A 27,306-nucleotide genomic window follows, 5' to 3' on the forward strand; every position below is an offset into this window, starting at 1 on the left:
AGTTGTTAAGTCTGGGGTGTTATGTTGAAGGTGCTTGTCTGTTTGAATTCTGAAGTTCCAGAGCAGTTTAACTTTATCATTTTCTATGACTTTCTCTATTTTATGATCCCACCAGTTCTTGCTTACAGGCAAATGATATTTCTTGCAGATCTTCCAATGCACTATTGTTGCTACTTTGTCATGCCACTGCTTGTAGTCAGTCTGTGCGATCTTCTTGCAGCAGTTTACCAGGTGGTCCACTGTTTCTTCAGCTTCTTTGCATAGGCGGCACTTACTGTCTGTTGCTGTCTTCTCAATTTTGATTTTGTATGCATTTGTCCTTAAGGCTTGGTCTTGTGCAGCCAGAATTAGTCCCTCGGTTTCTTTCTTCAACTTTCCTGCTCTTATCCATTGCCAGGTCTTGTTATTATCTGCTTTCCCAGCTATTTTTTTAATGTACTGGCCATGTAGTGCTTTGTCTTCCCATGCCTCTATTCTGTTCTTCACTTGGTCTTTCTTGTAGGCCAGTTTGGTCTCTCCAGTAGTCAGTAAGCCTTCCTGATATACTAATTTCAGTGCATCTTCATCATTGTCCTTCAGATATTCTTCCAAAGCCATTTTTTCTTCTTCAACCATCTGATGTACTTGCAGCATTCCACGTCCACCTATTTGCCTTGGTAGATAGAGTCTGTCAATGTCACTGTGTGGATGAAGGGCATGATTCATTGGCATTATTTTTCTGGTCTTCCTATCCATTGCTTTTAGTTCTGCTTGAGTCCAGTCCACTATTCTAGCTATGTATCTAATGACTGGAATTGCCCAGGTGTTGATTGCCTTCACGGTATTTCCTCCATTGAGTTTGGACTTTAAGATCTTCTTCACTGTCTTGATGTATTCACCTCTAATCTTTTTCTTGAATTCAGTGTGCTTGATGTTGTCAGCTTGAAGGATACCCAAGTATTTGTAGTAATCTTCCTCATCCAGACTGTTAATGTTATTTTCGTGGGGCATCTTGATTCTTTCAGTTTTCACTATTTTTCCTTGTTTGAGAGTAAGTGTGGCACATTTGTCCAAGCCAAACTCCATTGCAATATCTTGGCTATATATACGGACAGTGTTGAGCAGTGATTCTATTTCAGATAACGTTTTTCCATACAGCTTCAGATCATCCATGTAAAGGAGGTGGGATAGTCTGGCAGATGTTTTGGATGTTTGATAGCCATGTCCTGAATTATTCAGTATTGTTGACAGAGGAAACAGTGCAATAACAAATAGTAGTGGTGATAATGAATCTCCTTGAAATATTCCTCTCTTGATATTAACCTCTCCCAGACTTTCACCATTGACCTGCAACTGTATCTTGCATTGTGCCATTGATCTTTGCACAAATTTTCTGATGTTTCTACTGACTCCTGTTATTTCTAGGCACTTGATTATCCAGTCATGTGGCAGAGAGTCAAATGCCTTTGTCAAGTTTCCGATGGATGAGCTCTTCAAAGGTCTCCGAGGCATTGTTTACCTTAAAAGTCTTTTATTAGACCCTATAACATCGGCAAAGCTTGGTAGGGAAGCTGGAATCTGAATTCCCCTCCCCTTAGCACAATATATTAAACACAATTCTCCTCCTTTTCATTGCTGTCATTAATCACATTCTCCAATTAGTTTGAAAGGTCAGTTTTCCCTTCTGTTAGACAACCCGCCAAATTCTTATCTTCTCTTATTTCAAGACAGCCTTGAGAGACATTCTTCCTCCTCCCCCCCAGCAACAACTGATTCTAGCTCTAAAAGTAACACACAAGTTTTAAATATGAAATAGCTGCTTCTTTATCTTTTGTCAAAGCAAGAACATTCAATGTTAGCAGCGTTGACAGCCTTTTTGTAGTCAATCCATGCCGCATTCAGGTTGGTCTTCCTTTTCTTGCAGTTTTCCAAGATCATTTTGTCTATTAGGAGTCGATCTTTCGTTCCTCTGCTATTGGGGTGGTTTCCTTTCTGCTTGGGTGGAAAGAGATTGTTTTCAACTAGATGCTGTTGTACTGCATCAGCTACCACACCAGTTAGCAATTTGAAAGTTGTTGGTAAGCAGGTAATTGGCCTGTAGTTGCCTGGTGTTGCCCCTTTTGCTGGACTTTTCATTATTTGGTAGGTTTTCCCAGTTGTTAGCTACTTTTCAATTTCTCCTCCTTGTAGTATATTGTTGAACTGCTTGGCAATGAGTGGGTATATAACAGTTAGATGTTTCAACCAAAAACCATGCAGTTCATCTTCACCTGGTGCTGACCAATTTTTGATCTTCCTTGCTCTTTTTTCTACCATTTTTGTTGTTATTACTAGTTCTTTCATTTCAACTTCTGTTTTATTTGCATCCACCTCTTTTAACCAAGCCGCATCCTTGTTGTGTTTCTTTGGGTTATCCCATATCTGCTTCCAGAACTGCACTGTTTCATCCTTGTCAGGTACTGACTGATTCATTGCAGTTTCTCCATTGATGGATTGGTAGAAACGTTTCTGATTGGATTGAAATTGGAGGTTCTGCCTATAATTTGTAATTCGAGCTTTGTATCTACTGATTTTCCTGGCTATAGCTGTTATTTGCTGCTTTATTATTTCTAGTGCTTCCTTGATCTTCCTTGTTTCTAAGTGGTATTTCTTGATTAGGTATTCTTTGGTCTTCTTGTTCTTCAGCTTCTTTGCTTTCATCTGTTCTAGTTTGCTTGCATGTGATCTTTTTTTTTATTGAAGAGTTTTAAGATACATTTTTTTAAAAAATAAACTCCCTCCCTCCCCTCCCCTCCCCCTCCCCTCCCTTACCCCCCCCCCCGACTTCCCAGAGCTGAATACAGGGTATAAACTTACAAACTTAAGCTAAAATATGCTAACTAAATAAAAAAGACACATTAAATTCCATCGCAATTTAACTCCCCTTAAACATAACTAAATTACTAACAAATAATGAATAACTAATAATACATCATATAAAACTAATACTTATTCAAATGCTAAATGAAACTTTTTAGTCCCATATTTATTCTGAATATATTCGATCCATCTTCTCCATTCCACAATGTATCTCTGTTGCGATTGTTCTTTCAAATATGCTGAAATCTTTGCCATTTCCGCCAGGTTCGAAACTTTCAAAGTCCACTCTTCTATAGTAGGCAGTTCCTCCTTCTTCCAATATTGCGCTACTAAAAGTCTTGCTGCCGTAATTAAATTCAACATCAATCTAGTATCTATGAAAGTACAATCTGTGATGATACCCAACAGAAATAACTGTGGAGAAAACCTTATCTTTTTCTTAAATATCTTTTGCATATTCCACCAAATTTTAATCCAAAAAGTGTTGTGACTCAGGGCCAGCCTGTGGTTTCGGCAGCCGGCTCAGATGTGTCGGATGACTCAGATGAGGGGGAGGAGGACCGTGTGGGAGACGAACCGGTTGATGATGGCGTGGAGGCGTGGCAGAGTTCCCAGCCGGGGCCCTCTTCTCAGCTGCGTGAGCCCGATAGTGCGGAAGATGATGACCCACAGCTGGCCCTGTTCAAGGACGCCCGACGCAGGAGGCAGTCGAGCAGGAACAAACAAAGAAAGAATGTGGGACTCCTCGGGAGGAGGCACAGGGAGACCACGCCCTGAGCTCTCTATAAAAGGAGTGTTTGGGGAGGGGCTGGTTGCTGAAAGCAACTTTTCCGCTTGAGAAGACAAGCTCTAGTGTTTTTGTTAACTGCGTAATAAATCTTGGCGGATGCCTTTTAGCCTTGGACGCTCTCCAGTCTCTTCTTTCTAAATAGGGGTTTGCCTTTACAAGGCCAGAGGAGGGCTGGTTCAGAACAGTTTGCTTTCAGCCACCCACCCCTTATTACTACGATGGAGCAGCTTCTTGCCGAGAATGCCCAGCTCACCCAGCAACTCACTTTGCTGGCAGCTCAGGTGGCACAACTGCAAGCTCAGGTACATGCTGCACCCCCACCCAGGAGGAAATGTCAGATAGCTATGCCGGATAAATTTGCTGGTAAACCAGAACTGTTTCCTGCCTTCCTGGGACAATGCCAGCTTTATATCAGCGTGAGAGCAGCTGATTTCCCCACTGACCGAGATAAGGTGGGATTCATGTTGAGCCTTCTGTCGGGAGATGCAGCTCGTTGGGGCACGCCTCTGTTGGCACAGCCTAGCCCTTTGTTGGATAACTTTGGGGGGTTTTTTGACCATATGCGCCTCATGTACGAGGACCCGATTAAGGCGCAGACTGCCACCCGACGCCTGAAAGCTTTGAGGCAGGGTCAGCGCCCTCTACAGGCCTATATCAGCGATTTCCGGCTGCTTAGCCAGGATTCCGCCTGGAATGAGGCTGCGCTCGTGGATGCCTTTCAGGATGGCTTGTCAGAGGAGATGTTGGATGAGCTGGCCCGCGTGGACATTCCCTCAGACCTGAATGGGCTGATCCATCTTTGTCTGCGGATCGATGCCCGGCTGCAGCAGCGTAAGAGTCGCCGTGCCACCCCACAGACCCCTGCCGCCCCTGTTGTGCGTGAGCCCCCAGTCCAGAGGGAGGAGCCAATGGAGCTGGGTGCCGCCAGGTCCCGTCTATCGGTGACGGAAATGGACAGACGACGATCGGAGGGGTTGTGTTTTTACTGTGGGGACCCTGGACATTTGGCTGCTTCTTGCCCGAAGAAGCGTCAGCGGGCGTCAGTGACCAAGCCTGCCCCGAGAAAGTCCCCTGCTTTGCTATCGGGAAACGGCCCGAGCCCGATCTAGACGGTGTGAAAGATCGGGCGACCCACAACGACCACGCCGAGCGACGCCGTTCCGACGGTGCCTGTGAACCTCCACGGCATTTGATTCTGGAGGCACGACTGATCCTTCCTGGCAAGCCAGAGGGGATTCCGGTCCATGCCTTAATTGACTCTGGGGCTACCACTAACTTTATGGATTCGGCCTTTGTGGCCAAATGGGCTGTTCCCCAGTGTCCAGTGGATCCGCCCATGCTTGTGGAGACCATCGATGGTCGAGTGCTCCTGTCCGGGCCTATTACGGCCGCCACGCAACCCGTGTGTATGGCCATCAGTACCCATGTGGAGGCCATTCAGTTTTACGTCACTTCGGATCTGCACTTCCCCGTGGTCTTGGGACTGGCGTGGCTCCGGGCGCATGATCCACAGATCTATTGGTCTCAGAACTTGGTCACCTTCCCAAGTTTGCAGTGCGTGGACCACACCCGCCATATCTGTGCCGGCCAGGTGGAGGGTTCCTCAGGGGTTTCCTTGCCTCCCGAACTGTCCGACTTTGCTGATGTGTTCAGCGAGTCAGAGGCGGACCAATTACCCCCGCACAGGCCCTATGACTGTTCCATTGATCTAGTCCCTGATGCGCCTCTCCCAGTGGGGCGTTTGTACTCCATGTCGGAGCCCGAGTTGGCTGCATTGCGGGACTTCCTGACAAAGAATTTGGCTCGTGGTTTCATCCGGCCCTCGTCCTCGCCAGTGTCTGCGCCCGTGCTCTTGGTCAAAAAGAAGTCGGGCGAGTTACGGCTTTGCTGTGACTACCGGAAACTCAACGCCATCACGGTGCGTAACCGCTACCCGCTGCCCCTCATCCCCGAGCTCTTGGACCGACTCCGGGAGGCTAAGATCTTCACGAAACTGGACCTGCGTGGAGCTTACAACCTCGTCAGGGTTCGGCCGGGTGATGAGTGGAAGACGGCGTTTGGTACTCGCTATGGACATTTCGAGTACACGGTGATGCCGTTTGGCCTGACCAACGCCCCCGCTGTGTTTCAGCATTTTATGAACGATATCTTTCGGGATCTGTTGGACCAGTTTGTCGTGATTTACCTGGACGACATCCTGATTTACTCCCCGTCGCGTGAAGCGCATCATCAGCATCTCCGTCAGGTCCTGCAGCGCCTCCGGGAACATCGGCTGTTTGCCAAGTTGGAGAAGTGCCAGTTCTACCAGGTGACCATCGATTTCCTGGGTCACCGCATTTCTCCTGAGGGCATCGCCATGGAGCCGAGTAAAGTCGAGTCGTTGCAGAGTTGGCAACCCCCGCGTCGCGTGAAGGACGTTCAGCGACTCCTTGGATTTGCCAACTACTATCGGACATTCATCCCTGGCTTTGCTGCCTTGACAGCCCCCCTCACCCGGCTCCTGCAGAAGAAGACTCGGTTCCAGTGGAACGCCCCCGAACAACAGGCGTTCCAGGCTTTGAAGGACGCCTTCATGAAGGAGCCCATCTTGAAACATCCCGACCCGCAACGGCCGTTTGTCGTGGAGGCGGACGCCTCCGACATTGCCATTGGGGCCGTGTTACTCCAGGCAACGACGCCCAGCGGTACCCTTTTCCCTTGCGCGTATCACTCTCGGAAATTGAACCCCTCGGAGCGCAACTATACCATCTGGGAGAAGGAGCTGCTGGCCATCAAGGCGGCGTTCGAGGCTTGGAGGCATCATCTGGAGGGGGCGCGGCATCAGATCGAGGTCCGGACGGACCACAAGAATCTGGAAAGCCTGCAGACCGCTCGGAATTTGAATCAACGCCAGATCCGGTGGTCCCTCTTCTTTGCGAGGTTTGACTTCCGGGTGCGGTACATACCAAGCGGGCACAACCAGAGAGCGGATGCTCTGTCCAGAAAGCCCGAATACACCCGAGCGGAAGACAAGCTTCCGCCCAGGACAGTGATCCCCGTCGAGTCTTTTGCTGCGGTGCGGGAGCCGGTGGATATACGGGCTCGGATCCGGGAGGCGCAGCAGCAGGAGGCGTGGGTGGCTCAGCGGAAGGAAGAGGTGGGGCCAGATTCGCCTTGGTCGGTCGCGGATGGACTCCTGTATTATCGTGACCGGCTCTATGTTCCAGGAGGGCCACTCAGGGGACTCGTCCTCAGCCAGTGTCATGATAACCCGGCTGCGGGGCATTTTGGCCTGTTCAAGACTCTGAACCTGGTCTCTCGTACCTTCTGGTGGCCCCGAGTCCGACACGATGTCCAGTCTTATGTCACCTCCTGCATTCCTTGCAGGCAGGCCAAGTCAGCGACAGGGGCCCCGCCTGGTTTACTGCAGCCCTTGCCAACACCCAAGAGACCCTGGGGGGCTGTGTCCATGGACTTTCTGACGGATCTACCCCCATCCTCCGGCTTCACGACAGTGTTTGTGGTGGTGGACATGTTGACCAAGATGGCGCACTTCATCCCCTGTCGCGGCTTACCGTCAGCTCGCGCCACTAGTCGCATGTTCATCCAACAGGTGTTCCGGCTGCATGGCCTTCCCGATAGAGTCGTCTCCGATAGGGGGGCCCAGTTTACAGCCCGCTTTTGGCAGGAGTTGATGCGGGCGTTGGACATTAAGGTTTGCCTCTCGTCCGCGCATCATCCTCAGACCGACGGGGGTACCGAGAAGGTCATCGGCATCTTAGAGCAGTATCTGCGCTGCTACGTTAACCTGCAGCAGGACAATTGGGTGGACTATTTGGCCATAGCCGAGTTTGCCTTTAACAACTCGCAGCACACCTCCACGCAGATGACACCGTTCTTGGCCAACGTGGGTTATCACCCCCGGTTTTTCCCCCTTTCTCCCGTGGACTCATCGGAGCCGGCAGCGAACGAATTTATGGCGGAGTTACAGGCGATCCATCGGTTGGTGCGACGGCAGCTGGAGAAGGCCAAGGCCGACTACAAGAGGTTCGCCGATCGGTCGAGAAGGGATACGCCTCCACTATCGGTGGGGGATCGGGTCTGGCTGTCCACCAGGAACCTACCATCCACTCGGCCGGCGAGGAAGCTGGACCACCGTTACCTTGGACCGTTCCCAGTCGAGGCCGTCATCAATCCGGTCGCCTATCGTTTAACTCTGCCACGTTCCCTGCGCGTGCACCCTGTCTTCCATCGGTCCTTGTTGGTCCCCGAACAACCGGCCTGTCCACTTCGCCAAGCGGAACCTCCCCCATCAGGAACTCGTGATGGAGGCAGCACCCCCGAGTACGAGGTCGCCAGCATCAGGGATTCCCGCTGGCTGAAAGGTCGCTTCCAGTACCTGATCGAGTGGAAAGGGTACGGGCCGGAGGACTTCACATGGGAAGACGCGACCGCCGTTCATGCCCCTGCGTTGGTGACTGCGTTTCACGAACAGTTCCCATCCCGACCGCATCCGGATCGGCAGACCCGGGGGAAGGGCCCTGCGGTGCGGGATAGTGTTGTGACTCAGGGCCAGCCTGTGGTTTCGGCAGCCGGCTCAGATGTGTCGGATGACTCAGATGAGGGGGAGGAGGACCGTGTGGGAGACGAACCGGTTGATGATGGCGTGGAGGCGTGGCAGAGTTCCCAGCCGGGGCCCTCTTCTCAGCTGCGTGAGCCCGATAGTGCGGAAGATGATGACCCACAGCTGGCCCTGTTCAAGGACGCCCGACGCAGGAGGCAGTCGAGCAGGAACAAACAAAGAAAGAATGTGGGACTCCTCGGGAGGAGGCACAGGGAGACCACGCCCTGAGCTCTCTATAAAAGGAGTGTTTGGGGAGGGGCTGGTTGCTGAAAGCAACTTTTCCGCTTGAGAAGACAAGCTCTAGTGTTTTTGTTAACTGCGTAATAAATCTTGGCGGATGCCTTTTAGCCTTGGACGCTCTCCAGTCTCTTCTTTCTAAATAGGGGTTTGCCTTTACAAGGCCAGAGGAGGGCTGGTTCAGAACAAAAAGCTTTGACTTTTTTACAAGTCCACCATATATGATAATACGTTGCATCCTCACAACCACACCTCCAACATTTAGGCTGGCAGTTCGGATACATACTTGCTATTTTTTTAGGGTCTAAATGCCATCTATAAAACATTTTATAAAAATTCTCTCTTAAATTTTGAGCCTGTGTAAATTTTACATTTCTGACCCAAATCTTTTCCCAAGTATCCATTGTTATAATCTCCTGAAAGTTCTGGGCCCACTTTATCATACAGTCTTTAACAAGTTCTGTTTCTGAGTCAATTTCTATCAATGCATTATATATCCTTCTTATATGTGCTTGACCTTGATCTCTAATTTGTTTTACCAAATTTCCATCAGTTATCGAAATACCAACTTTCTGATCTTCTTTCCATCTTGCTTGTAACTGCCCATACTGGAACCACGTTTGTACTATCTTTTCTTCTTTTAAACTATTATATGGCTTTAGTTGCCATACATTCCTTTCTATCCTTAAAATTTCTTTGTATGTAATCACATCATGTTTAAATCCCACATTTATATTTTCTATTGTATGTTTAGGTATTGCCCAAATTGGTATTTTATAATTTAACTTATGTCGATATTTTTCCAAACTCGCAACAGAGCATACCTTAATATATGTATCTTAAAAACATTATCCACCTTCTTATCATACAATAAATATGCATGCCAACCAAATAACAAATCATGACCCTCAATATCCAATAATCTCCCTTGTGTTAAATTAAACCAATCACTAATTGATGATAAAGCAGCAGCCTCATAATATAATTTAAAATTGGGCATTTTAAGACCACCTCTTTCACGTACATCTTGCATTATCTTAAATTTGACTCTTGGCCTTTTCCCTGCCCAAACAAATTTATTAATACCTTTCTGCCATTCCTCCAAATTTGAATCTTTTTTAAGTATAGGTATCATTTGAAAGAAAAATTTTGGCAAAACATTCATTTTTACTGCTGCAATTCTTCCCAATAAGGATAATTGTAATTTTCTCCAACTATCTAACTCTTTCTGTACTTTTAACCATAACAATTCATAATTATTTTTGTATAATTTTACATTTGAGGCCGAGAGATATACCCCCAAATATTTAATCTTTTTAACTATTTCAAATCCCGTTAGCTCTTCTAAAACAACCTTCTTTTCTATGGTCATATTTTTAGACAATATTTTAGTTTTTTGCGTGTTTATCTTAAATCCAGAAACTTTGCCATATGACGTTATTATCTCCATCAATTCTACAACTGAGTAAGTCGGTTGACTTAATGTAATAACCAAGTCATCCGCAAACGCTCTCAATCTATAGTCTTGATCTCTTATTTTAATTCCCTTAATTTTATTTGAATCTCGTATCTTAATCAATAATATTTCCAATGTTAAAAAAAACAACAAAAGTGACAACGGACACCCGTCTTGTACCCTTTTCAATATTACATGTTCCTGTCAAACTACCACTGACTATTATTTGAGCTGTTTGCTTCTGATATATTGCCCTAATAGGTTGTAAAAAATTATCCCCAAACTCCATTTTCTCCAATACCTTAAATAAAAATTTCCAGTCCAATTGATCAAAAGCTTTTTCAGCATCCAAAAAGATCAGCGCTGCAAAGACCTGGTTATTTCTTTCCAAAAATTCCAATAAATCTACAATACGTCTCACATTATTCTTCATTTGTCTACCACTTATAAATCCTGTTTGATCACTATGAATCATTTGCTGCATTACCTTCATTAATCTATTTGCTAAAATTTTTGCAAATATCTTATAATCAGTATTTAAAAGCGATATTGGCCTATAATTTTTGGTTTGGGTAATATCTTGATCTTCCTTCGGAATCAGCGATATAAAAGCTGTTTTCCACGATGGAGGCACTTCTCCTCCCAATTGAATTGTTCTAAATAATTCTCTTAAAGGTTCCACCATTTCTAACTGTAAATCTTTATAATAGACGGCAGTCAAACCATCTGTTCCTGGTGCTTTCCCCACCTTTAATTGTTTAATTGCCAAAATAATTTCTTCATCATTTATCAATTGATTCATCCCTTCCCTTTGCTCTTGTGTAAGAACAGGGATATTAACTTCTCGTAAATATCTATCTATATCTACATCTTGAATCTTATCCCTAACATATAACTTAGAATAAAACTCAACAAAAGCCTTTTTAATAAGATTCTGCTGAAACACCACTTTACCCTTGTACTCTATTCTATCTATATTACGTGACCTTTGTTTCTTCCTTAACAAGTAAGCTAACCACCTACCCGGCTTATTAGCATTACAAAAAGTATTGTGTTTAACATACCGTAAATTGGTTGCCACTTGATCTGCCATCAACATATCAAACTGACCTCTTAATAAAGTAATTACCTCTTTAATCTTCCTATCAGATGGATTCAAAATTAAAGCCTTCTCTTTCCTCTTAATTTCCTCCTCTAATTATTTTCGCTTATGTTCCAGTTTACGTCTATGTTTATTATTCAAATATATTAACAGTCCTCTCATATAAGCTTTGCTTGCATCCCAAACCATTTCAATAGAAGTACCCTTGTACATATTTATATTAAAAAATTCTTTCATCTGTTTTTTACACTCTTCCACATTTTCTTGATACCTAAACAAATTTTCATTTAGTCTCCAAGACCGCTTGTCTCCATTGTCTTTTTCTATTTCCAACCATACTGGACTATGATCTGATATAGTTCTTGGACATATCTTAATCTTCTTAATCCTAGAAAAAAATCATTAGTAATTAATACAAAATCAATCCTGGAAAAAGATTGATGCCTATCGGGAAAAAAGGTAAAGTCTTTTTCTTGCAAATTTCTTTCTCTCCAAACATCTCTCAGTTCCAAATCATCTTTCATCTCAAAAAAAGATTTAGGCAATCTAGCATGGCTTGGTATACTTCTAAAAAGACCTTTTTTTGTCCTTTTGTACATCCAAAACACCATTCCAGTCTCCCATAAAAATACAGGATTTATAATCCCATTGAGTTATCTTGCTATGTAATAGTTTATAAAATTCTCCTTGCTGTTGAGTAGGAGCGTATAATCCAATCAAAAGTATTTTCTTGCCTTCTATTAATAGTTCAATTATAACATATCTTCCTTGTTTATCTGTTTCAATTAAATTAGCTGTTAAGTTATTCTTAACATAAATAACTACTCCATTTTTCTTGTCTGGAGCAGATGCAATAAACTGTGTACCCACCCTAAAATTTATCAAATATTTTTGATCAGCTGCTCGAATACGCGTTTCCTGTAGACAAATAACATCATTTCTAAATTGTTTTAAATACTGAAATACTTTCTTTCTCTTGTGCGGGGAATTTAATCCGTTAACATTCCAAGTTAGAAACTTTGTCGCCATCTTTTCCGACCTGAAGCTTTCGGAGCGCCTCTTCCAAGACCACCTGCACTCTCTTCGGTTTCGCTTCTCCCACTGCTTCACTGTAAGTAGGTTTTTGAGATATGATTGTAGCTTTATGTTGTTCTTGTTCTTGTCTCATTCGTCTAATTGCAGCCCGTGTCATTCTTTGTTCTCTAACCTCTTGTGTTGGCACCTGGGACTGATCCACTTCTGTAATTTGCTGGGATTCTTTATCCTTCTGCAGAGTAGCTCCGTCAGCTCCTTGTTTACTCTCCATTCGCGACTGACGCTCTCCTTCACCATTCCTTCCTTTAAATTCTGAAGATGGCGGAGAACCTGCCTTCAAAATATTAGAATAAAAATCTCGTGCCTGCAAAACTGTATTAAGACGATATCTCGTGCCTGCATACATCACCGCCATGCCTGCTGGAATCTCCCCTATAAACTGAAGCTGCCGTTTCTTTAATTCATCTGCCAAGAAAGCAAATTCTTTCCTTTTCCTTAAAATTCTTGGAGGAATCTCTTTCAGAATTAAAACTTCTTGCTCAGCAACTGTAAATCTGTTGTTATAGAAGGCTTGGATGACCACATTTCTAATTGATCTCTTTGTAAAATAAACCACCACATCTCTAGGTAACTTTCTTTGTCTTGCAATCCAAGAATTAACACGAAATATTTTGTCTATATCCCCCATAATATCTTCTGCTGAACGCTCCAAAACCGGTTCAAGGGCTTGTGCCAATAATTCTTTCAAATCTTCCTTAGGATCTTCTTTCAAACCTCTGATCCTCAAAGCAAACTCCATGTCTCTATATTGTATCATAACTACATCATCATCAATCTTTTTCCATCACATTTTCAGCATCCAACATTTTAGCATCTAATCTCATATTGTTTTGACTGAGCTCTTCCACGCGATCATCCAGACGCTCAATACATGTGATCTTAACTTGCTGATCTTATTTTCTAGTCTAACCTTCCATTTTTGTGGTGCACTGTTTGTTTGTTTTTCTTTGTTGATTTTGCATCCCAGGTATTCAGTTAAAACTGCAGCTGTGCTGTACATTAGTTGGTTTGTTTCTTGCAGTGAATTGGTGCTTATACTTGATATTGCAGTATTTGCATCTTTTAATGCTTGTGCTAGCTGTTTCTTTGGAACAAGCTTCAATACAGGCAGCCTTATTCTGTTGTTTTTGTGCTGTTCTAGATGCTCAGTTATTCTTTGTTTCAATTCTTTTATTTCTTTAATTAGAGGGCTTTGTTCTTCCTGAGGAAGAGGTGCCTGGTTTCCAAAAGAGAACAGTTGTATATGTATGCTGGATTCCTTCATTGACAACTCCCCCTGGCTTGCCTCTACATTCTGAATTACTTCTGGCAAGGCTTTGGTTTCTTTGCTCTTGGTAAACCTTTGCAGTTCGTCCAATTCTGTTTCTGTGAATACTTTATTTCATATTATAAATCAGCATTGATCTGCTAGTCTCTGTTCTGTTATTTCTGATTCTGGATTTTGTTCTTTCCAGAACTGGTGCATTCGTTTTAGATATCCTCTTCTTGTTGGACTTGATCTGTAATAACAGATCATTATTTCTTTGTTTTCAATCACTGTATTTGCGATGGGTAAACACCTTTTCTTCCAGTACTTCTGCAGCTGCTAGCCCTGGTTGCTCAGCCAAGAGTCCTGAGTCCTGTAACCCATTTTTCACCAGATATCCAGGAACTCCAACATCTAGCGCGGACCTTGTTAACCCGGGCAACATCCAAGCCAGTGTGGCATTCTGAAATTTACGTCTCACCATATTTTTTATGGGAAAGACACTCTTTCTCTGACTCCTCTGATGAGACCTGTCCAGTATGGTTGAACCTCTGGCATAGCTCTCATCTTCCTCAGAGCACACAAGCCCCACAACCACATCAAGGTAGTGCCTCACTAGGGGTTCTTCTTCTTGTTGTTATTATTATACTTTAGTCTTTAAAATCTTCTGAATCAGAGTATGTATTTGTATCCATTTTTTTAGTTTTTCACACTTTCACCAAACATGATAGAATGTTTCCTTATGTTGTTCACATTTCCAACAACGATTCAAAGTACTTTTATACATTCTAGACATTTTTTCTGGTGACAGATACAAACAACAGATCATTTTGTAAAAATTCTCCTTAAGATTCGTTTCAACCACATATTTTCCCTTTGATGCATTTGATGCATTTGTAAAATGTAACCATTTTTTGGTTCAATTTATCATACTTTCACTTGTTCTTCTGTCTCATATATAAGCAAAAATGTATACATTTTAGTAATAACATGTTCATCATTGGTACATACAGTAATGCTTTTTCCAAATCAGTCTTACATTGTTGAAAACCACAGAATATTTTATCCACTTCTAAACCTTTCTGATAATTGTATGTAAGAAAACCATTGACAAGTATATCCTTCTGTTGTCAAGTCTTCTCTTGAGAAAATTCTAGTATATCATGGTACGTTAACCATTCATGTTTACTTATTTCTCATCTATAAACGACTCCTTATTCAGAAAGCCACAAATGTGTTTTCGGGCACAGCCTAAATTTATATTTATTCCACACTCTAAGAATAGCCCATCTAACATAATGATTTTTAAAATCTACATAACCTTAAGTTTGTCATACCATAAATACCCATGCCACCCAAATCTCAGATGATGTCCTTCTAACTCCAATAGCCTTCTATTTCTTAACAACATCCACTCCTTCACCCATGCTGGACAGTAGGTGGCAAAATAAAATTTCAAATCTGGTAGACCCAATCTTCCTCTTTCCTTTCCATCTTGTAGTACCTTATATTTAATTTGTGGTTTTTCCCCCGCCATACAAATTCCAAGGGGCCTTACTTCTGAGTTCCTTCCACTGAGAAAATTCACATTTAGTCCTATTCTTTGCTTTCTGTTATTAATGAATTAGCGGAAAGGTTAGGTCCTCTTATCTCATGGTCACTAACTTTATTGAAGAATATTTGATGAGGAACTTTGTCAGAGGCTCAAGTTACATATTTTTGCCAGGAAACAAGCAAATACAAGGGGAATTCGGAAATAAACTTCCATTTGGTTATCAATGACAGACACTGGCAGATATAGAACTTTTATTATACACATTAGAAAACTACAACATTACATTACTTTTCAACATAATCGTCATTAAAATTGAGGCACTTGTCATACAGTGAGGGGAAAAAGTATTTGATCCCCTGCTGATTTTGTATGTTTGCCCACTGAGAAAGAAATGATCAGTCTATAATTTTAATGGTAGGTTTATTTTAACAGTGAGAGACAGAATAACAACAACAACAAGTCCAGAAAAAACATTTTAAACAAGTTATAAATTGATTTGCATTTTAATGAGTGAAATAAGTATTTGACCCCTTCGCAAAACATGACTTAGTACTTGGTGGCAAAACCCTTGTTGACAATCACAGAGGTCAGATGTTTCTTCTAGTTGGCCACCATGTTTGCACACATCTCAGGAGGAATTTTGTCCCAGTCCTCTTTCCAAATCCTCTCCAAGTCATTAAAGTTTTGAGGCTGATGTTTGGTTAGAACCTTCAGCTCCCTCCACAGATTTCCTATGGGATTAAGGTGGCTAGGCCACAACACAGCACTTTCACCCAGTTCTCCTCTGAATCATTCAGATGTTCATTGGCAAACTTCAGACGGGCCTGTACATGTGTTTTCTTGAGCAGGGGGACCTTGCAGGCACTGCAGGATTTCAGTCCTTCATGGCGTAGTGTGTTACCAATTGTTTTCTTGGTGACTATGGTCCCAGCTGCCTTGAGATCATTGACAAGATCCTCCCATGTAGTTCTGGGCTGATTCCTCATCATTCTCATGATCATTGAAACTCCACGAGGTAAGATCTTGCATGGAGCCCCAGACTGAGGGAGATTGACAGTTATTTTGTGTTTCTTCCATTTGCAAATAATCGCACCAACTGTTGTCACCTTCTCACCAAGCACCTTGGGGATAGTCTTGTAGCCCATTCCAGCCTTGTGTAGTTCTATAATCTTGTCCCTGACATCCTTGGACAGCTCTTTGGTCTTGGCCATGGTGGAGAGTTTGGAATCTGATTGATGATAGCATCTGTGGACAGGTGTCTTTCATACAGGTAACAAGCTGAGTTTAGGAGCACTCTCTCTCAGCTCGTTACCTGTATAAAAGACACCTGGGAGCCAGAACTCTTGCTGATTGATAGGGGATCAAATACTTATTTCACTCATTAAAATGCAAATCAATTTATAACTTTTTTGAAATGCATTTTTCTGGATTTTTTTCTTGTTATTCTGTCACTGTTAAACCTATAATTAAAATTATAGACTGATAATTTCTTTGTCAATGGGCAAACATACAAAATCAGTAGGGGATCAAATACTTTTTCCCTCACTGTAACGTCTTACAAGGTTTGAAATTCCTTAGTAGTAGTCACTTGCTGCCAAATCTGGGCTATTGGGGGGTGATCAAAAACATCCCAACAGAACTGCTTGAAAAATTCTTGGGTACATCTAGCGGTGTGCAGGCGAGCAATATCATGAACCAACACCACACCGGACATCACCATGCCCCAACAGTTGTAATGGATGGTTCATCTGAGTTTTCGTAACATTTCACAGTAGACTTGTGAATTGTTGGTCGAACCACGCTTCATGAACTTCACTAGCAGTACTCCTTTGGCATCTTCACATTTGGCTGGATTTTCTATGGCACCACTTCCAGTGTGGTGTTGGTTCACGATAATGCTCTCCCGCACACCACTAGACACACACAAGAAGTTTTGAAGCAGTTCTTTTGGGATGTTTTTGATTACCCCCACTATAGGCTAGATTTGGCGCCAAGCAACTACTACTAAGGAATTTCAAACCTTGTAAGACGTTATGACAAGTTCCTCAATTTGAATGGCTATTATGTTGAAAAGTAATGTAATGTAGTTTTCTAATGTGTATAATAAATGTTCCGTATCTGCAAGTGTCTGTCATTGATAACCAAATGGAGGTTTATTTCTGAATTGCCCTCATACATATTTCAAAATTTTAGTGAATACCCTTAGGATCTCATGATTGTTTGGTTGTTTATGAGGTTTACACGCCAGTTGGTTCCAAAATAATTCTGGGCAGTTTGTATTAAGTAAAAACAATAATGAAAATAATGAAAAACAGCAAGAAAATCCTGTAATAATAATAATATAATCTGGATTATTATATTGTAGTCTTTCAAGATTTTTTAGAACATCTTCACTTCATGGCTACTTTTAGTTGTTTTGATTTGCTCTAATTGTTTTTATTCCCTCCATGAGAAAATCAGTATTATTCAGCTGTCAGTCCTTTATCTCCTACAGTGAAGATAAGAATTTCTAAATATAACTTTTAGATTTAATCTTCAAAACTATCTATGGTATATAAGTATGTTAGTTTAGATGGTGTATAGCAAATTTCTTCCGTGAAGGTAAAACATGAATGGTGTCATTTAGCTCTGATAAGGAAAATTGTGTATACCAGAGGTGTCAAACTCGCTACGTCACGTGACATATCACAACGTATCACGACTTTTTCTCCATTGCCGGAGCTGGGGTGGGCGTGGTTTCGGCATGATGCATCCAGCCCATGGGCCGGCAGTTTGACACCCCTGATATATACTGATGTTAAGTCACCAGTTAAATTATTCTTTTTATACAAATATAAAGAGGAATGTTTAATTACTGAGTGCAATAAATGTCCTATTATCAATCTAAATTTGTTTGAAAATTTACCAGTTCATATAAGAATGTTAAAGCTAGAGATTAGTGAGCATTTTTCAGTAATACATAAGTACCGTTATGTCTATTTAATTTATTTAATTATTTTATTTCTATAGCCCGTCTCAACAAGTGACTTTGGGTGGCATACATCATAAGACACAAAAACAATGAAAACAGTACAAAATAAATATATATGGCACCAAGTAAAACTGTTACTATGGATGTTAATACAGCTAGGAAACAGGGCTCTTAACATATTTGGGGCTCCAGGCCTGGGCACACAACCAAGTCTTAATGGCTTTACAAAAGGCCAACAAGGTCAGGGTCATCCTGATATCCGAAGGGAGAATATTCTAGAGCAGGGCTTTTCAACCAGTGGTACGTGTACCACCAGTGGTACGCTAGTCCCTGGCTGGTGGTACGCGAGCCCAGCCTAGCTAATTACAGTGGGGGAGGGAACGAGTCAAAACGGAGTCACACAGACCTGGAGATCAGCTGAAGCTGCAGAGCTTGCCAGAATCCCCAGGATCTGTGGCGACATGCTAATTGGAGCTTCCACTGCACCCGGAAGAGAAGAGGGTGGAGAGAAGAAAATATATAAAAGGGGCAGACTGGCCTGTTTTCAGAGGAACAGCGAGTGGAGCGGCGAGCGAGGAAGGGTGAGTGAACAAGTGGTGTGTTTTGGGGGGAAGGGCTAGCAAGCAAATGGCTCCTGCCCAGCTCGCTTGTGGAAAACATACTGCTTGCTCAGTGAAGCCCCAGGATCACTGCTGGGTAGCCCGCTGAACCTGGGGCTTCACTTAGCAAGCAGCCTATTTTCTGCAAGCAAGTGAGCTGGGCAGCAGCCTGGGATCAGCTTTTCTGAGCGCGACTGGGCAGCGTTTCTGAGCGCGACTGGGCAGCGTTTCTGAGCGCTGCCCAGCTCACTTACCAAGCAGCCTCTTTTCCGCAAGCAAGTGAGCTGGGCAGGAGCCTGGGATCAGCTGAGCCACGCTCAGAAGTCACACTCAGAAACGCTGATCCCGGGCTCCTGGCCAGCTCACTTGCTTGCGGAAAAGAGGCTGCTTGCTAAGTGAGCTGGGCAGCACTCAGAAACGCTGCCCAGTCGCACTCAGAAACGCTGATCCTGGGCTGCTGCCCAGCTCGCTTGTGGAAAAGAGGCTGCTTGCTAAGCTGCTGCCCAGCTCACTTAGCAAGTAGCCTCTTTTCTGCAAGTAAGTGAGCTGGGCAGTGCTCAGAAACACTGCCCAGTCGCGCTCAGAAATGCTGATCCCAGGCTGCTGCCCAGCTCACTTAGCAAGCAGCCTCTTTTCCACAAGCAAGTGAGCTGGCCAGGAGCCTGGGATCAGCTAAGCCGCATTCAGAAGTCGAGCTCAGAAACGCTGATCCCATTCCTCTCCACCCCAAAAAGCAGGGCTTTTACTCACTTTTTGTGCTGCTGCGCTTTGCATGACTCACCCTTTCACAGCGCGAAAAGCGAGTAAAAGCCCTGCTTTTTGGGGTGGGGAGAGTCAGGCGCTGTTCCTTGGGAATCCCCTCTCCCCACCCCAAAAAGCATGGCTTTTACTCACTTTTCACGCTGCTGCGCTTTGCACGACTCACCCTTTCACAGCGCAAAAAGTGAGTAAAAGCCCTGCTTTTTGGGGTGGGGAGATAGGATTCCCAAGGAACGGCCCCCGAAGTCAGAGCGCAGCTCAATTGAAGCCCATTTTGCAAAGGGGAAAAGCGAGACCTGGAAACACACCACCCCCCACGGGGCTCGACACAACCGTTGCTGCCGCCTTCCCCGCTTGCCCTCTCGCAGGACCCAGACTGCCAGGAAGGAAACCCCAGATGCGAGGGCAAGCCAGGGAAAGTGTGTGTGTGTGTGTGTGTGTGTGAGAGAGAGAGAGAGAGAGAGAAATCCCCAGCTGCAATTCCTGTGCAAGATTTCCTGCTTGCAAAAGGAAGGGACAAAGAGGGAAGGAAGGAAGGAAGGAAGGAAGGAAGGAAGGAAGGAAGGAAGGAAGGAAGGAAGGAAGGAAGGAAGGAAGGAAGGAAGGGACAATACAATGGGAGGGAAGGAGGGAAGGGACAAAGAGGGGAGGGAGGGAGGAATGAAGGGACAAAGAGGGAGGGAAGGAAGGAAGAAAGAAAGGAAAGAAGAAAAGTAGGGACAGTGGGAGAGAGGGAGGAAAGGAAGGAAGGAACAAAGAGGGAAGAAAGGAAGAAAGGAAGGAAAGAAGAAATGTAGGGACAATGGGAGAGAGGGAGGGAAGGAAGGCACCCATCCCAGTCCCACCCCCCTCCACCAGAGACCCATGGATTCCCCCCACACAGGCACCCTGCAACCTAAGTGATGAGCTACACCCCCCCAGCCATTGACTTCGCTTGTCAAAGAGTTGATCACATGACGCTGGGACACAGAACGTCATTAGTATGAATCAGTTGCCAAGCATCCAAATGTAAATCACATATCCCTGGGGATGCTGCAAGAGTCATAAGTGTGAAAAATGGTCAAAACTCACTTTTTTTTAGTGCTGTTGTAACTTCAAACAGTCACTAAGTGAATTATTGTAAGTCGAGGACTACCTGCACTTTATCATTTTTTTTCTTTTTTTTTTTGGTCACGTTTTTGACACCTTGCTGGGTGACTGGTGGTACTCGGATATTGCCTTATCCTAAAATTGGTACAATGGGTGAAAAGGTTGAAAAGCCCTGTTTTAGAGGGCAAGGGATGTGGCAGAGAAGGCAGGTCTCCTGCTTCCCACCAGCTGACATTCCTTGGCTAACGGCACCCACAGCATGCCCAACCTGCCTGTCCAAGTTGTTAAAGGAGGTGGTATATTCATGGTTTGAAAAATAATGCAGTGCATTTGATTGAGTTTTCTGTATGGATGACTACAATTACCTGTCAGACAGGTTGGAAACTTAAACATAATTTAATGAAATGCAATTAACTGAATGAAAAATGGATTTACATCTAGTAGTTCTGAGACATAAGGAATGTACTAAAAATAACTGAGAATTACAAATGTGAACAGAATTGTTCCATGAGTTCTGAGACAATTGTGAAAGACATAATCAGTCTTTCATAGTTTGGATGTCTGCAGTCTTTCTCTAACCCATCAGAAAAATATTAAGATCTCCAGTGATCCTTTTATAGGAACAATGTAGTACTGTAGTGTGTCAGAGTAGTTTTATTTCTATACAGTGTGAATTGAAATGAGTGAGAGTGGGAAGAGAATGGGATGACTCTGGAAAAGGGAAAAGAGGAAAGTACAGCTTTATCTGAAAAAAGACAAACACATAAGCTGGATTTCAAAAGACATTGTAATTATGAAAATTGTATCCATATTCTGACATAAATTTGTGGTATAAAAATTAATACAGTCTATTTTATTAACGTATACAACATTTCTTTCAGTTTCTATTAACAATTATGGTTATTTTCAGATAATGAAAGAAATCCAAGAGCACAAAATTAAAATATATGAATTCCCAGAAACTGATGATGAAGAAGAAAATAAGCTGTTTAAAATGTTAAAGGTACAAAAATATTTAAGCAAAATATTACCGTTTCATGTCACAGAATTCTGTGCAAATGAGTTTTATTTTAATGCAGGGGTCCTCAACCCCCAGGCCATGGTCTGGAACCGGGGGCATGTGAATGAATGTGTGCAGTTCCATTTGCGCAAGCAGCTGGTGCACACACTCGTGGCAGGAAGCTCCATTTGCGTGAGTGGTGGATCCTTGCATGGGAAGCTCCATTTGTGTGAGCGGCAGGCGTGTGCACCCGCTGCTTGTGTGGAACCATCCCCTCTTCCCCCCCCTCGCTGGTCTGCAAAGTCGGAAAGATTGGAGACACCTGTTTTAATGGACAGAGCCATCCACAAAAGAATGCCCATCAGAGATCTCTCTTATTGGCTTTAGTCAAATTATCAAGAAAGCCCTAGTATAGAGAAACTATTATACATTTACGCACACAACATAATCATACCAAATTATTAGGTTACATTTTAACTGATTATTTAATATCTCAAAAAAGCCACTGAAATAATTTTAGAGGTTAAAAGAAATGTGCATGTTTTATCTCTCTTTTAGTGGCTGTTTGGGGATATTTTCCCTTATAATTAGTAGTATTATGAGAAATACAATGCTATAAAAGAAAATAATGATGACATTTGGATGTAAGGTTGCATTTGGATGCTTTTTTTTTTTTGCTTTACCATAACTACCTATGTCATCAACACCTAGGCAAAGGGTACTTAATCTTAACAATGGCTACTTGAAGTGGGGGGGATTTATATTTTCAAACATGGATATTTTGTAAAGATACTTCTGATTTTTTAACATTTAATGTTTTAAAATGAGAGGCTGTAGTACCCTCTTGTGGTAGATATACTGCAGTGTCATGTAGTGGGATGATAAATTCTCAAAAATCCCAAAGGTGCTTTTTCAAAAGACAACTGGACTTTCTTTGTATTTCCTTGAAGACGTTTCACTTCTCATCCAAGAAGCAGCACCTTTGAGAAATCCATGACCTGGATGATTGAGAATCTCCATAGACCAGACATGTCACATGACATCGTGTGACATATCGGGACTTTTTCCCCATTGCCGACAATGGGGTGGGCACATTTCACCTTGATGCATCCGGCCTGTGGGCCGGCAGTTTGACATGCCTGCCATAGATAAACTTCCCAAAATGTTTTTTTTATCCTTGCAATTTCCCATTCATTGAACCATCAGTGCACTCGTTTTTTTACTTGATACTAAATGGATGTATGTGTGTGTGTGATTTTTCCTGAAGTATACTGGTTGTAAAATTATTTCAATTCAATCATTATTCAATTATCCTATTCAGTTCTGAGGAATGTCAGTGGAAAATCATTGTGTGACAATTTAGGAAAGCCAAAAATTAAACAAAGAAAGTGAATGTTTAACCTTCAATCCCATCAGCTCATGACTAATTTTCAACAGAAAATTTACTTAGGCCTATTACCAGATGAGGTTCTGCTTTAGAGCTGTAGTTCCTCCTATATATGCTTTTTATTAAAATAAATAATAATCTCCTTTGGCAGTCATTTTATTGTGGTCTCAGAGCAGTACAAAAATGTTTTTCTTTATATTCAACCTGTCAATAAATTATTATAGGAAACATTATTCTGTTTTTTTGTAGGACCATTTACCTCTTGCGGTAGTAGGTAGCAATACTATTATTGAAGTCAATAGCAAGAGAGTTAGGGGAAGACAGTATCCTTGGGGTGTTGCAGAAGGTAAGTGAATAGAATGTGTAATATGCATCATTGGGTAATAAGTTATATGTTTATAGCAATATTATAGTTTCAGAGAAGGAAGAAAGAGGTAAAGGCTTCCCACTACCTATCAGACCTGCCTCAGCTTGAATCTCTAAGTAAGAACAATCCTTAACTCCATTTATTGAGATAGGTATAGTTTACTAGAAGTCAAGTGAATTGCAGTAATGCATAGCCAGAACTGAAAAAGCATGCGCCTAAATCCCCAAGTCTAACTTTTCCCTCCCTTAGTTGCCTCCCATCTCTGGGCCCCCATGTCCAATCAAATTCAAACAAGATGTTTTTAGAACAGTCACTTCAGGCGTAGGTTTGGTATGCAGCTGCATTCCGTTCCCAGCTGGTTGTCCTTGAAGCCCATCTTGAAGAGGTACAGTGAAGTTTTGTTTCCCCTAGAAGCCCACCCTCCCATCCAGCCCCCCCCCCAAGTTCATGGCAGCTGATGCTGAATGGTTGCAAAGTGCAAGCGTGAGGTGGCAGCTAAGACATGACAGTACATTATTTCCATTGTTAACCAAGGTGGTTGTTAAGTGAGTCATGGCTGATTTTACAACCTTTTTTCATGGTTGTTAAGTGATTCACTGCAGTTCTTAAGTGAATCACATCATTAAGCGAATATAGATTCCTCCATTGACTTTGCTGGTCAGAAGCCAGCTGGGAAGGTCACAAATGGCAGTTACATGGCCCTGGGATGCTGCAACCATTGTAAATACATGCTGGTTGGCAAGCGCCCAAATTTTGATCATGTGACCGTGGGGATGCTGCAAAAGTCATAAGTGTGAGGACTGGTTGTACGTCACTATTTTCAATGATGTTGTAACTTTCAACAGTCACTAAATGAATGTCGAGGACTACTGTTACCATGTTCTTACACTGCAATTAATTTTCTGATTAAATCATCAGATTAAAAAAATGTATAATTACCATTGTGGAAGCTTTATTTAGTGCTTTCCCTGTGACACCTTTCTACATGTTATTATTATTTTTTTGGTACCTTTCTCTTAAGGGGGGTACATAACTAAGGGGGAATATCACCAAATAGCCCGAGCCTGCAAAGATGAAGTGAGGAAAGCTAAGGCTCAAAATGAACTAAGGCTTGCGACAAAAGTCAAAAATAACAAAAAAAGCTTCTTCCAACATGTAAAAAACAAGAAAAAAAGTCAAGGAAATGATTGGTCCATTACTGGGAGAAAGTGGCAAGAATTTGACAGGCAACAGGGAGAAAGCAGAACTACAGTGGTTAGAATGCAGTACTGCAAGCTAACTCACTGCTCACTCCAGGAGTTCAACTCTGAGCAGCTCAGGGATGACTCAGTCTTCCATCCTTCTGAGGTCGGTAAAATGAGGACCCAGATTTTTGGGGGCAATATGCTGACTCTGTGAAACCACTTAGGGCTGTAAAGCACTGTGAAGCGGTTCTAAGTGCTATTGCTATTACTTAACTCATTTTTTGCATTTGTCTTTACACAAAGGGAAAAAACAGTCCAAGTTATCAAAAACAGTACCGTAAAAAACAGATTAGAAACACAAGTTTAAATAGGCAAGATAATGGTGTGTGAGCACCTGTCCACCCTAGACGAGTTCAAATCACCAGGACCAGATGGATTACACCCCAAGGTTCTGAAGGAACTGGCAGACGTGATCTCAGAACCACTGAACTATATCTTTGAAAGATCCTGGAGCACCGGGGAACTATCAGAGGACTGGAAAAGAGATGATGTAGTTCTAATCTTCAAAAAAGGGGAAAAATGGATTCAGGAAACTACAGACCTATCAGCCTGACCTCAATACCAGGGAAGATTCTGGAAAAGATAAGCAATGAATCAGTGAACACCTAAAGGCAAACAAAGTCATAACTAAAAGCCAACATGGGTTTGTCAAAAACAGATCATGCCAGACAAATCTTATGGCATTCTTTGACAAGGTGACAAAATTAGTGGACCAGAGGAATGTTGTGGATATCATTTCCTTGGACTTCAGTAAGGCATTTGATAATGTAGACCACAACCTATTACTAGATAAGATAGAAAAATGTGGGTTAGACAGCATCACTACCAGATGGATTCATAACTGGCTGACATGTAGTCCTCAATGGAACTGCATCTACATGGAGGGAAGTGTGTAGTGGGGTGCCCCAGGGCTCTGTTCTGGGCCCAGTGTTCTTCAACATCTTCATTAACGATTTGGACGAGGGGATAGATGGGGAACTCATCAAATTTGCAGATGACACCAAGCTGGCAGGAATAGCTAACACTCCAGAAGATAGGCTTAAGATACAGAAGGATCTTGACAGACCTGAACACTGGGCGCTATGTAACAAAATGAGATTCAACGGTGAAAAAAACTAAGGTTCTACATTTAGGCAAGAAAAACCAAATGCACAGGTACAGTATAGGTGGTACCTTGCTCAATAGTAGTAACTGTGAGAGGGATCTGGGAGTCCTAGTGGACAATCACTTAAATATGAGCCAGCAGTGTGCTGCAGCTGCCAAAAAAGCCAACACAGTTCTAGGCTGCATTAACAGAGGGATAGAATCAAGATCACGTGAAGTACTAATACCACTTTACAATGCCTTGGTAAGGCCACACTTGGAATACTGCATCCAGTTTTGGTCACCACGATGTAAAAAAGATGTTGAGACTCTAGAAAGAGTACAGAGAACAGCAACAAAGATGATTAGGGGACTGGAGGCTAAAACATATAAGGAATGGTTGCTGGAATTAGGTATGTGTAGTTTAATGAAGAGAAGGACGAGGGGTGACATGATAGCAGTGTTCCAATATCTCAGGGGCTGCCACAAAGAAGAGGGAGGCAAGCTATTCTCCAAAGCACCTGAGGGTAGGACAAGAAGCAATGGATGGAAACTAATCAGGGAGAGGAGCAACCTAGAACTAAGAAGAAATTTCCTGACAGTTAGAACAATTAATCAGTGGAACAACTTGCCTCCAGAAGTTATGAATGCTCCAACACTGGAAGTTTTTAAGAAGAGATTGGACAACTATTTATCTGAAATGGTATAGGGTTTCCTACCTAAGCAGGGGCCGGACTAGAACAGGGCTTTTCAACCACCAGTGGTACACGAACACCTGGCTGGTGGTACGCGAGCTCTAGCTAATTGTAGTGGGGGCTACAGCTGATACAGCCACCCAGAAGCACGGATCAGCTGTAGCCCGGCACTGATCCTGGAGCTTCATTTAGCAAGCAGCATGTTTTCCAGAAGCACAAGCAAGTGAGCTGGGCAGGAGCCCAGGATCAGCGTCTGCAGCTACAGCTCAGCCGTGCTTCTGTGGAGCCGCCCAGAAGCGTGGGTCAGCTGTAGCTGCACACGCCGATCCTGGGCTCCTGCCCAGCTCGCTTGTGGAAAACATGCTGCTTGCAAGTTGCATTGTCCCAGGGAGATCACGTGATCCCCTTTTCCAACCTTCTGAGAAGCGAAGTCAAGCCGGATTCAGTTAAACAACTCTGGGACTAACTTAACAACTGCAGGGATTCACCGAACAAATATGGCAAGAAAAATTCATAAAATGTGGCAAAATGGGGCTGTGAGCATGCGCAGAAGGCTCTCAGCGATGGCGGCATCTGTGTGAGGCTTGTGGTACCACCTCCGCCAGGCTCGCGGTGATGCTACCACCAGCACTAGGATCATGCCACGGCCCGCTGCAATGTCGCCAGATGCATGGATCAAACCGCTGCCCGCAGTGATACTGCCCCAGCACGAGGCTCACACCGCTGCCCCGGTGCGAGGATTGCTCCGCGGCCCACCTGCCACTCGTGGCACTGACACTGCCTGCACAAGGTTCACGGCAATACTGCTACCTGCATGATACTAGTGGCGCTGCCGCTGCCCGCACAACACTCGCAGCAATGGTGGCACAAGGGGTGAGTACACGCGCACATCCGCACTTCTGGGTGGCTGTATCAGCTGTAGCCTGGCGCTGATCCTGGGCTCACTTCCTTGCAGAAAACATGCTGCTTGCTAAGTGAAGCCCCAGCCTCCACTCGCTCTCACTTACTCCTCCGTCTCTTTCAAAGGAACCTCGCTTGGTCTCTCCCCCACTCACTCCGTTTCTTTCAAAGGCCTCTTGCTCGCTCGCTAACTTTCTTACTGCCCCATCGCTTCCAAACGCCACTTGGTTGCTCGCTCAGTTACTGCCCCGTTGCTTCTAAACCACTTGCTTGCTTGCTCACTTACTGCC

At 43.5% G+C, this 27,306-nt stretch overlaps 1 protein-coding gene across 1 annotated transcript in view; it reads left to right on the forward strand.

Annotated features, from left to right (window-relative positions):
* The window catches only part of LOC308676566 (septin-7-like), a 213,133-nt gene that overhangs the window by 117,426 nt on the left and 68,401 nt on the right, over nt 1-27,306 (forward strand). Inside the window, exons 7-8 of the mRNA XM_081342443.1 lie at nt 21,251-21,343; nt 22,977-23,073. Of these exons, the coding sequence (XP_081198569.1) occupies nt 21,251-21,343; nt 22,977-23,073 (190 nt within the window). The remainder of the gene's footprint in view (nt 1-21,250; nt 21,344-22,976; nt 23,074-27,306) is intronic.

Source organism: Vipera berus (assembly GCF_964194415.1).
Source record: "Vipera berus genome assembly, chromosome: W".
In the NCBI taxonomy this organism is placed as follows: Eukaryota; Metazoa; Chordata; class Lepidosauria; order Squamata; family Viperidae; genus Vipera; species Vipera berus.